This window comes from Phytophthora cinnamomi, assembly GCF_018691715.1.
Source record: "Phytophthora cinnamomi strain GKB4 chromosome Unknown Contig77, whole genome shotgun sequence".
Classification (NCBI taxonomy): Eukaryota; Oomycota; class Peronosporomycetes; order Peronosporales; family Peronosporaceae; genus Phytophthora; species Phytophthora cinnamomi.
Window position 1 is genome coordinate 251,629 of NW_027151010.1, and position 14,499 is coordinate 266,127.

General features: G+C 56.5%; 8 protein-coding genes across 9 annotated transcripts; 4 read left to right on the forward strand and 4 right to left on the reverse strand.

Moving 5' to 3' along the window:
- Positions 1–160: 160 nt before the first annotated feature.
- On the reverse strand, positions 161–1,501 carry IUM83_13909 (trifunctional enzyme subunit beta, mitochondrial precursor; the record flags this gene model as incomplete). The annotated part of the gene is made up of 1 exon (XM_067938611.1): positions 161–1,501. One exon carries the CDS (start codon positions 1,499–1,501, stop codon positions 161–163), a length of 1,341 nt encoding a protein of 446 aa, XP_067785662.1.
- Positions 1,502–1,799: 298 nt separating this feature from the next.
- IUM83_13910 (Zinc finger, RING/FYVE/PHD-type) lies at positions 1,800–3,065 on the reverse strand (the record flags this gene model as incomplete). Of its 2 annotated transcripts, none has more annotated exons than XM_067938613.1 (1): positions 1,800–3,065. In XM_067938613.1, one exon carries the CDS (start codon positions 3,063–3,065, stop codon positions 1,800–1,802), a length of 1,266 nt encoding a protein of 421 aa, XP_067785553.1. The 2 variants fall into 2 exon arrangements, with proteins under 2 accessions (XP_067785553.1, XP_067785552.1); XM_067938612.1 differs by having other exon boundaries at positions 1,800–2,786.
- A 318-nt stretch (positions 3,066–3,383) lies between these two features.
- IUM83_13911 (putative transmembrane protein) lies at positions 3,384–5,093 on the reverse strand (the record flags this gene model as incomplete). The annotated part of the gene is made up of 1 exon (XM_067938614.1): positions 3,384–5,093. The coding sequence occupies one exon, from the start codon at positions 5,091–5,093 to the stop codon at positions 3,384–3,386; it is 1,710 nt and encodes a 569-aa protein (XP_067785558.1).
- Positions 5,094–5,712: 619 nt separating this feature from the next.
- IUM83_13912 (Folate-Biopterin transporter (FBT) Family) lies at positions 5,713–7,422 on the forward strand (the record flags this gene model as incomplete). The annotated part of the gene is made up of 1 exon (XM_067938615.1): positions 5,713–7,422. One exon carries the CDS (start codon positions 5,713–5,715, stop codon positions 7,420–7,422), a length of 1,710 nt encoding a protein of 569 aa, XP_067785544.1.
- An 848-nt stretch (positions 7,423–8,270) lies between these two features.
- Positions 8,271–8,732, forward strand: IUM83_13913 (putative transmembrane protein; the record flags this gene model as incomplete). The annotated part of the gene is made up of 1 exon (XM_067938616.1): positions 8,271–8,732. The coding sequence occupies one exon, from the start codon at positions 8,271–8,273 to the stop codon at positions 8,730–8,732; it is 462 nt and encodes a 153-aa protein (XP_067785559.1).
- Positions 8,733–8,854: 122 nt separating this feature from the next.
- Positions 8,855–10,558, reverse strand: IUM83_13914 (Folate-Biopterin transporter (FBT) Family; the record flags this gene model as incomplete). The annotated part of the gene is made up of 1 exon (XM_067938617.1): positions 8,855–10,558. The coding sequence occupies one exon, from the start codon at positions 10,556–10,558 to the stop codon at positions 8,855–8,857; it is 1,704 nt and encodes a 567-aa protein (XP_067785691.1).
- A 1,192-nt stretch (positions 10,559–11,750) lies between these two features.
- On the forward strand, positions 11,751–13,466 carry IUM83_13915 (Transmembrane protein; the record flags this gene model as incomplete). Its single annotated transcript, XM_067938618.1, has 1 exon — positions 11,751–13,466. One exon carries the CDS (start codon positions 11,751–11,753, stop codon positions 13,464–13,466), a length of 1,716 nt encoding a protein of 571 aa, XP_067785692.1.
- A 105-nt stretch (positions 13,467–13,571) lies between these two features.
- Positions 13,572–14,453, forward strand: IUM83_13916 (Ribosomal large subunit pseudouridine synthase F; the record flags this gene model as incomplete). Its single annotated transcript, XM_067938619.1, has 1 exon — positions 13,572–14,453. One exon carries the CDS (start codon positions 13,572–13,574, stop codon positions 14,451–14,453), a length of 882 nt encoding a protein of 293 aa, XP_067785560.1.
- Between the last annotated feature and the right edge of the window lie 46 nt (positions 14,454–14,499).

The window sequence follows — 14,499 nt, forward strand, 5'->3', positions numbered from 1 at the left end:
CTCTTGATTCTGATTGCAGGTCGTCTTTTGTCATTCATAGGTTGAGCATGGGCTGAGGAGTCGGGATGGATGAGTATACTCGTTCATTCCTTCACTACGAGCTGAAAGTTGCTGTCAAAGGCCCGGGCATTCTTTTCTGCGCCGCTGACCTACACTGTACTTAATTCTTGTAGTTTTCGATCAAGCCAACGTAAGCAAGCCCGCTGTCTGCGCACGCCGCCAGCAGCGCGTACTTGCCGCCCTCCTTCTGCAATTTGTTGGACGCCGTGTTCACTAATCGACTGCCGGTGGCTCCGAACGGGTGTCCGAGCGCCAGAGAGCCGCCCCACGTGTTCAGTTTCTCCGATGACACGCGTCCGACGGCCTGGTCAATTCCGAACAGCTCCTTGCAGTACTTGGGCTCTGCCAGTGCATTCAAGTTGGCCAGCACCTGGCCAGCGAAGGCCTCGTGGATCTCGAAGTAGTCGATGTCGCTCAACTTCAACTTGTTCTTGGCCAAAATCTGCTGGATGCCGTACGCCGGCCCGAGCAGCAAGGTCTCGAACGGGTCCACGCCGACGAACAGCCAGTCCTTGAGCACCGACTTGGGCTTGTAGCCGAGCTCCAGAGCCTTTTCCTCCGACATGATGAGCGTCGCTGCAGCGCCGTCCGTCAAGAAGGACGAGTTGGCTGCCGTGTGGGTGCCGTGCGGCTTAATGAACGCGGGTTTGAGCGTCGAGATCTTCTCGAGCGTCGAGTTGGGGTTCACTCCGTTCTCCTCGGTGCTGCCCTTGTATGACAAGATCTCCCCATTGTACTTGCCCTCCACGTGGGCCCTGTAGGCCTTCTGGTGGGCGTCGATAGTGTACTGGTCCATCTCCTGTCTCGTGACGCCGAACCTGGTGGCCAGGCGGTCGCTGGACGAGCCCATGATCTCCCTCGTGTGGAAGTTCTGGATGGCTGGCGCTACCGGCGCAAAGTCCGAGAGCTTGAGCCCCTGCAGCAGCTTGAGCACGCCCATCGGGCCCTTCTTCATGGCCTTGGGGGCGTTGATGAGCCGCTCCCGGATGGGCTTGGAGAAGCGGATGGGCACGTCCGAGAACGTCTCGACGCCTCCGGCCAGCACGATCTCGGCGTGGCCCGACAGGATCTTCTCGGCGCCCGCGCAGATGGCCTGGCTGGAGCTGATGCAGGCCTGCGTGACCGTGTGCGCCGGCACGTGCTTGGGGATGCCGGCGCCCAGCGCCGCCTCGCGCGCGATGTTGGACGTGCCGACCTCCTGGATGACCGTGCCGGCCACCACATAGTCGATGCTCTTGGGGTCCACGGCCGTCTTGTTGATCAGGCCCTTGAAGGCGTCGCGCATCATGTCGTAGGCGATCACGTCCTTGTACACGGTGCCCGACTTGGCGAAGGGCAGGCGCACGCCGTCCACGACCACCACGCGGCGGGCGGCGGCGCTGGACAGTGCGCGCGAGGAGCGAGCGCCCATGGTCAGGAGGCTGCGGCGGCCGGCGAGCATGGCGAGGGAGGCACACAGAGAGAGAGACGAAGCTGACGTCGAGCTGCCAAATTCCGGAGTGAGCCTTGCGATCCTGCGCTAAACGTCTCTTGGGGAAACGGCGCGATATGATTGGCCGACGTAAAACTCACGTCGATTTTCCACTCAGGTGCAGACGTGATTGAAGTTTACGTGGTGTACGTACGTGGTGTGGACGACGTGGTGCAGCTGTGTTGCAGTTGATACATTTGGGTCGCAGGGGGGGGGGGGCTAAGTCACTTGCTCGGGTAGCGCTGACCCTTATATTTACAGGCGTGGGCTATTGGTACGAGTGGAAGAAGCAGTCGCGGTCGAACTGGTCCGAGTTGATGAGCGAGAAGAGTGACGACGCCGAGGTCACGGCCAGGCCGGACTCGGCGGCCAGCAGAGGCGACGAGCGGCGGATCTCGTCGATGGCCACGTCCAGAGCGTCCGTTCGGTCCACTTTGCGGAGGCAGGGACGGCACATCGTCGCCTTCTCGAAGCGCGTCGCTGGCGCCGCTTTCGTCTCGTTCGTGAACATGTTGGGGTCGTCCCGGGGCTTCCACGCGACTTTCAACGGCACGCGGCACTGCGGGCACACGACGCTGCCGCAGAGTGCGCACTCCCTTCTCCCGGACAGGATCGACCGACCTACGCTGCAGCCGCAAGAGCTGCACTCGCTCTTGGCCTTCTTGGTCGTGCTCAGCGACGGCCTCTGGCTGTTGTTCAGCATCCACGCGAGCTTCTTCATCCGCGCGTTCAGAAGAAGGCGCTGGAAAGACAGCAGCGCGTCCGCGATCTGCGTCATGACGAGTCTCGTGTAAATGGGATACCGGTAGCCCATTGCGTCGACGCACCCCGTCATGAAAACCTCGATGAGACCTGTCTTCTTCTGGCGAAACAACCGGCAGAACGAGATGTTCGCGCGCACAATTTGGTGGTCGTGGAGTTCGCGCACCCCCGGCACCTCCACCGAGTGGCGCAGATTATACCCGACGTGCTCCCCATGGCTGTCCAGTGCAATGCCCGTCGACTCCAAGTACACGAAGTCTCTGGGCCGGATCACGACGCTCACGAACATGGGTCCTCTACCTATGAGCGACCACTTGACCTGCAGCGATCTCAGCGGGTTGCTCGGCGTCGGCGAAATGATGGACGCCAGCTCGGCGCAGTCCGTGAGGTAGTCTCCCGTACACGCCGATTTGGCCAACATCTCCTCCCGCGTCGGGTTCAGCAGCCCGAACATGAGCTCGTTGAGCTCCCCTCTCGTGGTCCCGACCGCCATGAGCGAATGGATCCCACTGGGCGACGGGGGTACGTCCGACAGCGACGACTCTCTCTTGAGGCTCTCGCGCATGGAGCGGTCCTCGTACAGCATGACGCCGGCCTTGCGTTTGATGGGCTTCCACCTTTTGTCCGCGAGCCCGTTGCAGTCCAGGCGGAGGCGCTCAAAGTTCTCGATCGCCGAGTCCACGATCATCGCCGCCACGAGCTCCATGTTGTCCATGTCCTCCCTGGCCAGATCCAGCTCGGGGAACGTCCCCGGCGGCAAGCGGAACTTCATGCCGGTGCTGGTGTCGGCGACTGTCACGTCAATGCGTTGCAAGAGAGCTCGAGAGCCTGCACTTTACAATGTCGCTTCGCTGCCCGTGCATGCAACCCAGCCCACCCTTCGCGGTCTTGCAGACAAGTTCACGTGCGATTTGACCTCGTCCTTCCATCGTCTCACTTCGTATAGAGACCACTTGATTCTATCCACTAAGTACGATCTATGTTGAAGTTGCAGGGTGCCCCCATCGTGCTTTGGCTGGACTCGAATGGTGTGGTCAGCACGGCTGGTGTAGTGCTTTTTGTTTTGTTAATGACGGCAGTATTCGAGTATTTACCATAGTGTTGCGTGGTGCGACTTCGGTGCACAGCCTCCAGTGATCGCCCAGCACTTTGTCGCCGGGTTCATGCTCAGCACGTTCACCATCGTCAACCAGACAAGGGCGAACATCAAGGTTCCCACCATCCACATGCCCATGCGCTTGCTCACGCCTCCCTGGCGACGCAGTGCTTGGGTGGCAGCTCGTTGGTTTGGCAGCAGCGGCAGCAACACCAGCGACACCATCTTCATGCCGTAGCAGATCCAGATCGTGATGGTAACATCTCGACGCGTCTCGTACGTGTCCGCCAGGACGTCGTCCTTCCACACGTGGAAGCGCGCGTTGATGAACTTGGTAATGGTGCGGCCGAACGGGGACGATACGTGGTTGGCAGTCGTGAGTAGTCCGAACAACGCGCCTTCCGAACCCTTCTCGATGAGCTCCACCACGACGTAGTTGTTCACAATGAAGCGCATAGCGTGAGGGACATCTCCGATGACGGGTACACCAAGCCAGAACCACTGGCTACGAATAACGTCCCATGTCACCAGTGTTGTCATCATACCGTCGGTAACAACACCAAAGATCACGGTTGCCGCAATAGCAACGTGCCAGTTCCAGTGCAGTCCGCGCTGCGCCATCACAGCCAGTGTTCCAGCATACACGAACGTTCCGACGATGGTCATGATGCTTGCGTTGAAAGGCGTCGCGTGGACCCAGTACAACTTGATGTTGCTGGACGACACGATGTTGAAGCTGTTGAAGACACCCGAGAAGAACTTGTACGCCGCCACTTGGTACACAGCTCGCTTCTGCAAAATTCCCCAGAAGCGTGACATGTACGCATTGAACTTGGGTGGCTGCACCTCGTCCTCATAAATGAGGAACCACGCAGCAGGACCCAATGGCAGGCAAATGCAGCCCAAGATGAACATCATTTCGGGAAACGTCAGCGAGAAGTCGAAGGATCCGCCGTACTCGATGCCGTTGAACGCAACTGCCACGACAAGAGCACCTAGTGCGTTGAAGCCCATACGAACGCTGTGGATCCATGACTGAATGCGTCCACGAGTGTTAACCGGCTCGCGCTGTGCATACTCAATCACCACAGCATCGGCCGGCACCTCCACGAGCAGATACCCGAACGAAGCCAGCATCATCGGGATCACATACTTGCCAGCAGCATCAGGCGCGTCAGGGTTGATACTTTGACGTTGTTCCTCCGTCCACTGGTCGGGACTAATGGAGTGCATGGTGGGATCTCCATAGTACGGCGCGGCCTCGGGGAAGCTGGCTATCGTGAAAAGCATACAGCAGCAAAGCAGCCATCCCAGCAGCATGTACGGACGCCGACGCAAGCCTGCGATCGGGAAACAGTCGCTCAAGATTCCCAGGAACATCTTGTACGACCACGGCAGTTGCACGAGCACCGTAGCCGACACGACAATGGTTCCTTCAGCGTTCAGGTATCCTTGCAGCACGGGGTAGATAACGGCGGGGAGAACTCCATTGACGAAGCCGATGCCAGCATACTGCATAAGCAGAGCTAGCACTTCCGGCGACATCAGGCGTGGCGGTGGTCCATCTCTCAGTATTTCGTTTTCGAGGTTGGCGTCGTCCGCCTTGGTGGGGGTTGGCGGTGCATCCGATGCAACAGCGCCATAGTTGATCGTGTTGGTCTCGTCGTTCAGTACGAGCTGTTGCTGCTCGTCCGAAGCACCCATCCTTACGAGATAACGGACGAGCGCCGCCGGACAAATTAGACTATGAGCACCATGTCCCAATCCTCAGCCGCCAGTGCACCCCCACCTGCAATTCCACCGCCGTCCCGAGCGTTGCAGAGATGTACAGTGCCTCTTGCCTCTCTCCGACGGCCCAGTTGTCCCTGTCCGCTTGTCGAGACCGTAGCCACTCAGCTCGAGGATTAATTAATCTCGAGCGATTTGCGAAGTCGCCGTCGGCATCATGAAGAGCTTGCCTTGCACTGCGAGGAAACTGCCTGTGAGGCCCTCACCGCTGGGCTTATCCGACGACGGGCATGGTGTCGTCAACGATGTGGTGTTCCATGTTGATCGAGTCCATCGCGCTATCGACGGATAGATTTACACGGATTGGTGGAGGACGGTGCTCGACCACCCGCTCAATGGATCAGCAAACACGGTCAAGCTTGTCCGAAGGCGCAGATCGAGGCCGAACGCGATGATCACCGGTCGTGATTCAACTGGGGGACGATCCCTCAACCTTGATGTATCCTATCCTGGTGGTGGGCCACATATCCCAGGTCTCATTACACAATTCGCTTGTTATCGCAAAACGCCACGCTCGAATCGCTTGTAGCGAAGCATGACAGTGACAGACGACACAGTGAAAGCGGTGCTGGAAGACCGACCCAGCCGACTCTCTGATCTCAAGCCCACACAGAGTGAATCCGCGTACTCACATCTCGCGTCCCCATCGAAACGCATTGACACGGAACTCGAGAATGGCGCGTTGCGCGAGGGGAAGCCGCTTAATCTGTTGTCGAGGGAGTGTATCGGACTGCTGGCTCAGTACGCTGGCGTCGGCTTCTTGGCCGGTATTATCCCTGGTGTAATTTACCCCGTGCTTCAAGGTTACCTCAATGCTGAGGGTACTATCGTCGTCTCCGCGACTGTGTTGGTTCAAATTCCGTGGTGCTACAAGATGTTTTTCGGTGTGATCAGCGATTGCTTCCCGATCATGGGCTACCGCCGGCGTCCGTACATGGTTATCGGTTGGGTGTTCTGCGTCGTGATTCTCTTCATCATGGCGGCGATGTCTGTCCCCGATCCGTATTACGGCGATGCATCCATGCATAACATCGACGAAGAAGACTGGACTGCGGCGCAAATTGCGAGCATCAACGAAAGCGCGTCAAGCTCCGCTGGAAGATACGTGGTGCCCATGATGCTGGCGTCCTTCGGCTATCTTCTTTGTGAAGTAGCAGCCGATGCCATGGTTGTCGAGTACGCTCAACGTGAACCCATCGAGCAGCGCGGGCGTGTCCAGACCGCAGTGTATGCCGTCAAGACGTCGTTTACCGCCATTGGTGCCGCTGTCATCGCCTTCTTCATGAACGGAGAGGAATACGCCGGCACCTTCGACTTCTCGCTCACATTCCAGCAGCTAATGTTGATCTCGGGTATCATTTGCGCGCCTCTGGTGTTCGTGTCGTGGTTCTTCTTGCATGAGGACCGCGTAACGGACAAACCGACGTTCAGCCAGTACATGTCCACGTTCTGGGGTATGCTCCAGAAGCGTGCGATATACCAGATCGTGGCGTACAAGTTCTTCTCGGGCGTCTTCAACAGCTTCAACATCGTGTCCTCGAGCAATATTAAGCTGTATTGGGTCCACGCCACGCCGTTCAACAACAGTGTGATGACAATCGTTGGAACAATTTTCTATGCGACTACACTCGCGTTGACGGGAAAATATGGACTTGACTGGAACTGGCGTACGATCATCGTCATTACAATGTGTGGTGCGCTCTCTATCGACGCGTTCATGACAATGTTCACCGTCTGGGACGTCGTTCGTAACCAGTGGTTCTGGCTGGGCGTGCCGGTCATTGAGTACCTACCCGACGGTATCCGCTTCATGATCGCCACTTACGTCGTCGTAGAACTGGCGGAGGCCGGCCACGAAGGTGCCTTGTACGGCTTGTTGACCGCCACGACGAACTTGACGACACCCTTCGGTCGTTCGATGGCAAAACTCGTGAACGCCCAGTTCCACGTCTGGCTGAAGGACATTCAGGCTGACACGTACATTGTTCGCCGCGACGTGACCATCACGATCTGGATCTGCTACGGCATGAAGCTGCTGTCACTGGCGTTCTTGCCACTGCTGCCTCGACAGAAGGCTGAGACGCAGGAGCTGAAGCGCACGGGTGGATCTAGCCGCATTATGGGCATCATCACGGTGGGGTACCTTGCATTTGCCATCGTGTGGGCGACGTTGGTGAACCTTTTGTCCATGTACACGACTACAATGTGCTGGAAGATCACCGGCGGTTGCGCCCCCAAATCCTGAAGATATTCTCACCTCACATTCGCACAATGAAACTCAGCTAAAAGTTAATACGGAAACTAGGTTGTTGCGGTTTACTGAGAATTCTCAGTGGACACTATAACTACACTACTGTACTAGATAGTACATGGAAGTTACGTCGCTATGCAGCCGACTCGCGTTCGTGGTGGATCAGACTTGTTAGGTCTTCGTGCACCAGCATGGCTTCGCAGAATTGACTGAGAATGCGTCGCAGTTCCATGGCAGGTTTCTTGATCGGACCACTGCTGTTGTTCAATTCCCAACAACCAAACGCGATCAAAGTGGCGTGCCAGGCAGACCCGCCACCACCCGACACGTAAGGGTAAAGTCTTCTCCGCCAGCATTGCTCGGCGGAATAGCATCTGGCGGAACGACTTCGTCATTACAAACGAAGAGCTTTTTCATCTTGGGCACGGTGTAATCGAGACACCCACGGAACGTTGTGGTAGAAGCGATCTTGCTGGAAAGCATTTCCTTGAAGATCTCCTTGATTTCTTTGTTGTGCTTGTTGCTGTAGAACTGCTTCGATGCGGGCTACACGGACATGGAAACGTTAAGCGAGACGTTCATCACGCCCCGCTGAACTTCCATTTTCGTGTCCGTGGAATCTAACCGGGTTCCTGCCTTTTCGAATTTGCCAATACGAAAGAGCTTGCTCCACCGAGCGCCCGCTATACTAGGCCAGACGTTATTCTCGCTCTTGAGGCTGCCCGGGGGCGATATGCACCCTCCACTCTCCTTTGCACAGTCATGTCGAGGTTGATATCATCGCCACTTCACTTCAGCAATTTTTTAGCCCTGTCCATGCGGAAGTAAGGGGATGTACAGCCTTGTTTCGTCGGGAGGATGTGAACAACTACGTCGTGGTGGAGCTCATCGAGAAGGGTTCGGAAGGCGCGTTGTTCGGACTACTCACGACTGCCAACCACGTATCGTCCCCGTTCGGCCGCACCATTGCCAAATTCATCAACGCGCGCTTCCACGTCTGGAAGGACGACGTCCTGGCGGACACGTACGAGACGCGCCGAGATGTTACCATCACGATCTGGATCTGCTACGGCATGAAGATGGTGTCGCTGATGTTGCTGCCGCTGCTGCCGAATCAACGAGCTGCCACCCAAGCACTGCGTCGCCAGGGAGGCGTGAGCAAGCGCATGGGCATGTGGATGGTGGGAACCTTGATGTTCGCCCTTGTCTGGTTGACGATGGTGAACGTGCTGAGCATGAACCCGGCGACAAAGTGCTGGGCGATCACTGGAGGCTGTGCACCGAAGCCTCACCACACTGCTTAGCGGCATGCAGGATACTCACGTAGTAAATACTCGAAGAAACATTGAACGCGATTGCTTACATCCCAATCGCTACCGCAATGGGTCATTTGAGTGAATATTGCTAACAAGTTTTGAATCCTAGCTTATGACTTCGGCGCACATCCACCGGTAATCTTCCAGCACATTGTGGTTGTGTACATGGACAACAAATTCACCAGTGTCGCCCACACAATGGCGAATGCAAGATACCCCACCGTGATGATGCCCATGGTGCGGCTTGACCCACCCGTACGCTTCAACTCTTGTGTCTCGGCCTTCTGACGAGGCAGCAGTGGTAAGAAGGCTAATGATAGCAATTTCATGCAGTAGCAGATCCAGATCGTGATAGTTACATCCCGGCGGACCAAGTTGGTGTCAGCCTGAATATCCTTCAGCCAGACGTGGAATTGGGCGTTCACAAGTTTTGCCATCGAACGGCCGAAGGGTGTCGTCAGATTCGTCGTGGCGGTCAACAAGCCGTACAAGGCACCTTCGTGACCGGGTTCAGCCAGCTCCACCACCACATACGTGGCAATCATGAAGCGGACACCGTCGGGTAGGTACTCAATCATAGGCACACCCAGCCAGAACCACTGGTTACGCACTACATCCCAGACGGTGAACATCGTCATGAATGAGTCAATCGACAGGGCTCCGCACATTGTGACAATGATAATTGTACGCCAGTTCCAATCAAGACCGTACTTGCCCGTGAGGGCCAAGGTGATCGCGTAGAAGATCGTACCGACAATCGTCATGAAGCTGTTGTTGAATGGCGTGGCATGGACCCAGTAGAGCTTAATGTTGCTTGACGACACGATGTTGAAGCTGTTGAAGACACCAGAAAAAAACTTGTACGCCACGATCTGGTATATCGCACGCTTCTGGAGCAGCGTCCAGAACGATGACATATACTCGCCAAACGAAGGTTTTTCCTTGACGAGATCCTCGCTCAGCAAGAACCAGGACACAAAAACCAGTGGCGTGCAGATAACGCCCGTGATCAGCATCAGCTCCTGGAAAGACAGCGAGAAGCTGAACGACCCCGCGTATTCCTCTCCATTCATCAAGAATGCAATAACTGCAGCACCCACAGCAGTGAATGAGGTCTTGACGGCGTATACCGCAGTTTGCACGCGTCCACGCTGCTCGATGGGTTCGCGTTGTGCGTACTCGACAACCATAGCATCGGCAGCCACCTCGCACATCAGGTAACCAAAGGAAGCGAGCATCATGGGGACGACGTATTTTCCAGCGGAGTTCGGGGCATCAGCGTTGATACTGTCGATCTGATCTTCGGTCCAGTCTTCTTCATCGATGTAGTGCATCGCAGCGTCGCCGTAGTACGGGGCAGGAATCGACATCGCCGCCATAATGAATAAAATCGTGATGCAGAACAACCAACCAAGCACCATGTACGGACGACGACGGTAGCCCATGATCGGGAAACAGTCGCTGATCACACCGAAAAACATCTTGTAGCACCACGGGATCTGAACCAGCACTGTTGCCGACACGACAGTCGTTCCTTCGGCGTTCAGATATCCCTGCAGCACGGGGTAAATAACACCGGGAATGATACCCGCCAGGAAACCAACGCCGCCGTACTGAGCCAGAAGGCCGATACACTCCACAGAGAGTAGTCTCAGTGGTTTGCCCTCGCGCAACGCGCCGTTCTCCATGTCGGGCTTGAACGGCTTCGCAGGTGTGTTGTGGTTGGCGTAGGTCGAGTCATCCGGGTTGCGGTGAATGCTGGACATCGCACTGAGGCGGTCCATACTTATGGAGTGCTTGTTCACTTCCGCCATCCTGTTTTTCCGAGCGCGCACTGAGGCGGGGCAAGCGGTGGTTCGGAGCAGGAAAATTCAATAATAAGTCTGCCAAGTGGCTGGGTGGCCAGGTCCGGTGGTGAAGCCACGCGCGACTGGCTAGGTGGCCTGCACGCAGCTCCGACGGCGGTCTCTCTATCGGGGTGGGGCAACATCAATTCAGGTGAAAGGGTATCCAGAGATTGCGCGGAGCAGCTCAACAGGAAACTCGCGCTTCGTAGCCAGGTCAACGAGCGGGAACCGTGCTGCCTGCATCCCTGCGTTCTGCTTGCTGCCCGCGTCACATGAAATACTTACGCGCCCGGTTCCCCTTCCAGACTCTGGAAGGGACCAGAGTGCAATTCAGCTTCACAACATTCGTACTGAATGATCTGGACGTTCAATTGCACCGGCTTCAACCGCAGCAAGATCGGTTCCCGCCGATCGGACGCCGGCTGGGGATCCATTCGTTGCCACTTTCCCCGGTCTCTGTTACAGATAACAAAGCCTAGGATTCCTGAATCAACGTCCTGCACAAGTGAGCCCATGACTGAGAGTCTCTATATTATTTATTAACTTATTTACTTAGAAAACTATATTACAAAGGTTATCAGATAATATACACAACAATTTACCGAAAAGTATTTCAGTACTAACAAACAAGTAAGATACATATTCACTTTAAGAAGGTACGTTAAAATTAAGGAACTTCTATAAAGGGGTAATGAAGGGACGCGAAAAGTTACAAAGGATGACAACGACCCGTTTTGATTGGCGAGACGCACGCACGTTGAAGCGAACACCCCATCGTGTCCATTATCTTAGTCGAGTTTGGGCGGTTGTTGGCGGCTGCGAGCCTCGCAGACAATGCTCACGTTGCACCGCAACGCGACGAGCTGGCTGTGGATCCAATGGACAGCACGTGCTCGGGTTGTCTAGCACGCTTCTGTGTCCGAATTGCTTGAGAGCGGCTGGTGGGACCGATTGGCGACACTTCGCTCCCGCTTTGCGCGACTCGGTGGCTGGGTCGGCGCTGAGACTCATACAGACGCAGAAGCGACCACCAATTGTGCCATGCCGATACCGGTACTGTAGCTCAACTCCTCGGTGCCTCTTGCTGCGCGTTATACGTACACACGACAAGCACATCCGTCGGCGGAGGTTCATTTCTCAAGAGTCCACCTTCGCCACAATGGGCGTGAGGGAGGAGCGCAACGCTCTATTGTCCAGCCAAGAGGACGCGGGGATCGTCGCGGTGGAATATGGCTCCGTGTCCACTTCGCCCACAACTCCAAAGTCTTGTACGGCCAACGTCGAAGACGGAGCGCTGAGAGATGGACCGCCTCCTGAACTGCTGTCCCCCGAGGTGTTAGCGCTGCTCATGCAATACGCTGGTATCGGTTTCGTCAATGGAGTGCTCCCCGCCGTCATCTACCCCGTGCTGCAAGGATACTTGAACGCTGAAGGAACCATCGTCGTGTCAGCAACGCTGCTAGTCCAGCTTCCGTGGTCATACAAGGTGTTCCTAGGAATTCTGAGCGACTGCTTCCCTATCGGAGGTTTCCGCCGTCGTCCGTACATGTTGATAGGATGGCTGCTGTGCTGCTGCATGCTGTTCCTGATGGCGGTGTTCCCAGAGGCCGCTCCTTATTACGGTGATCCGAGTATGCACTTGACAAGTCCCGACGAGTGGACGGAAGCCCAGCGCGCGACTATCAACCCCGACGCGCCTGACGCAGCAGGGAGATATGTGATCCCCATGATGATGGCGGCCTTCGGCTATCTCCTAGTAGAAGTTCCTGCTGACGCCGTCACAATCGAGTACTCGCAGCGCGAGCCGACCAATACTCGCGGTCACCTGCAGTCGTGGATTCACAGTCTCCGTATGGGTTTCAGCGCTTTGGGCGCTCTAGTGGTGGCAGTCGCGTTCAACGGTGTCGAGTACGGTGGCTCCTTCGACTTTTCGCTATCATTTCCGCAGCTGATGTTTGTCATGGGCTGTTTGTGTTTGCCACTCGGACCTGCTGCTTGGTTCCTTGTGCACGAGAACCAGGTCGAGCCGCCCCAGTTCAGCTCGTATATGTCTCAATTCTGGAAGGTCCTTCAGAAGCGAGCTGTGTACCAAGTGGCGGCGTACAAGTTCTTCTCGGGCGTCTTCAACAACTTCAATATCGTGTCGTCCAGCAACATCAAGCTGTACTGGGTCCACGCGACGCCTTTCAACTCGAGCATCATGGCGATCGTAGGAACCTTCACGTATGCCGGTACGCTGGCTATTATGGCCCAGCGCGGACTGCACTGGAACTGGCACGTCGCCATTGCCGCTACCGTCATTTTCGGAGTTATCACCGACTGCATGATGACGATGCTCGTCACATGGGACATCATCCGCAGCCAATGGTTCTGGCTTGGCGTCCCGGTGATCGGAGAGGTGCCGCACGCTGTCCGTTTTATCGTTAGCAACTACATCGTCGTGGAGCTCATCGAGCAGGGCACTGAAGGCGCGCTGTACGGGTTGTTGACGACCACGAACCACGTGGCCGCCCCGTTCGGTCGCACAACTGCCAAGATCATCAACGCGCGCTTCCACGTCTGGCAGGACGACATCCTGGCCGACACGTACGAGACGCGCCGCGACGTGACGTATACGATCTGGCTTTGTTACGGCATGAAGCTGGTGTCGCTCATCTTCCTGCCGCTGCTGCCGAACCAGAGGGACACCACGCAAGCTCTCCGACGGCAGGGAGGCGTGAGCAAGCGCAAGGGCATGTGGATGGTGGTGATTATCATGGCTGCGCTAGTCTGGTTCACTGTCGTGAACGTGTTGAGCATGAACCCGGCGACCGAGTGCTGGGCCATCACAGGAGGCTGCGAGCCCAACCCCATCGATGGGCCACTTCAACTATAGCTGCATTCAACTCCATTCAAACGACATTCTAATGTTTCGGTACCTCGAAAAATATCAACACCTGTTTGGTCTACCCAATCAGCCGCCAATATTGTTCGTGTGGCCATGCTGCGAGCCATCGCGACACTTCGCCCTGCATTGACGCGCCGCTTGCACGGCTCGGCGTCGCTGCTGCAGGCATCCAATCTCCATGACAACAAGCCCAGCTCCTCTCAAGACAATGACGGAGGTCTGGTTCGACTGGCGAAGCTGATGGCGCAGAGGGGGCTCTGCTCTCGCCGTGAAGCCGAAGCCTACATCCAGGCGGGAGATGTCCTGGTCAACGACGAACGGGTGCAGGCCGACTGGCTCAAGGTGCCTGCGGACAGCGACGTCCGCCTGGACTTTCGAGCCAAGAGACACCAGAGCAAGAAGGTCACGCTAGTGCTGAACAAACCCTTGGGCTATGTGTCCTCCCAGCCGGAGCCCAACAAGACGCCGGCCGTGCGCCTGCTCACCTTCGAGAACGAGTGCCGGGAGCTCAGCCGTGTCAAGCCACGACAGAACGTGGAGCCTGTGAGTCTGTGGAAGATGGCGGTGTGCGGCCGGCTGGACGTCAACTCGACGGGTCTGCTGCTGTTCACGCAGGACGGGAAGGTCGCCAAGAAGCTGCTGGACCCCAAGAGCGGCATCGAGAAGGAGTACCTTGTCCGCGTGGACCTCAATCTGGACCCGATGACGGATGATATTCGCAAGAGGATTGAGGTGCTTCGTGCCGGCGTGACTTCGGATGAGGGAGTTACGTATCGTGCCAAGTCGGTGGAGGTGCTGAACGCGAACCAGCTGCGGGTTATTCTCACGGAAGGCAAGAATCGACACATTCGTCGCATGTGTGAACACGTCGGGCTGCAGGTGATGGCCCTCAAGCGAGTACGGATTGGAGGGGTTAAGTTGGGCTCGCTGCCTGTTGGACAGTGGAGATACTTGCAGCCGAATGATAAACTTTAGAACGACGACGAACGTTTGTTGAATGGGTTTGTGTGGTAGTTGGAAA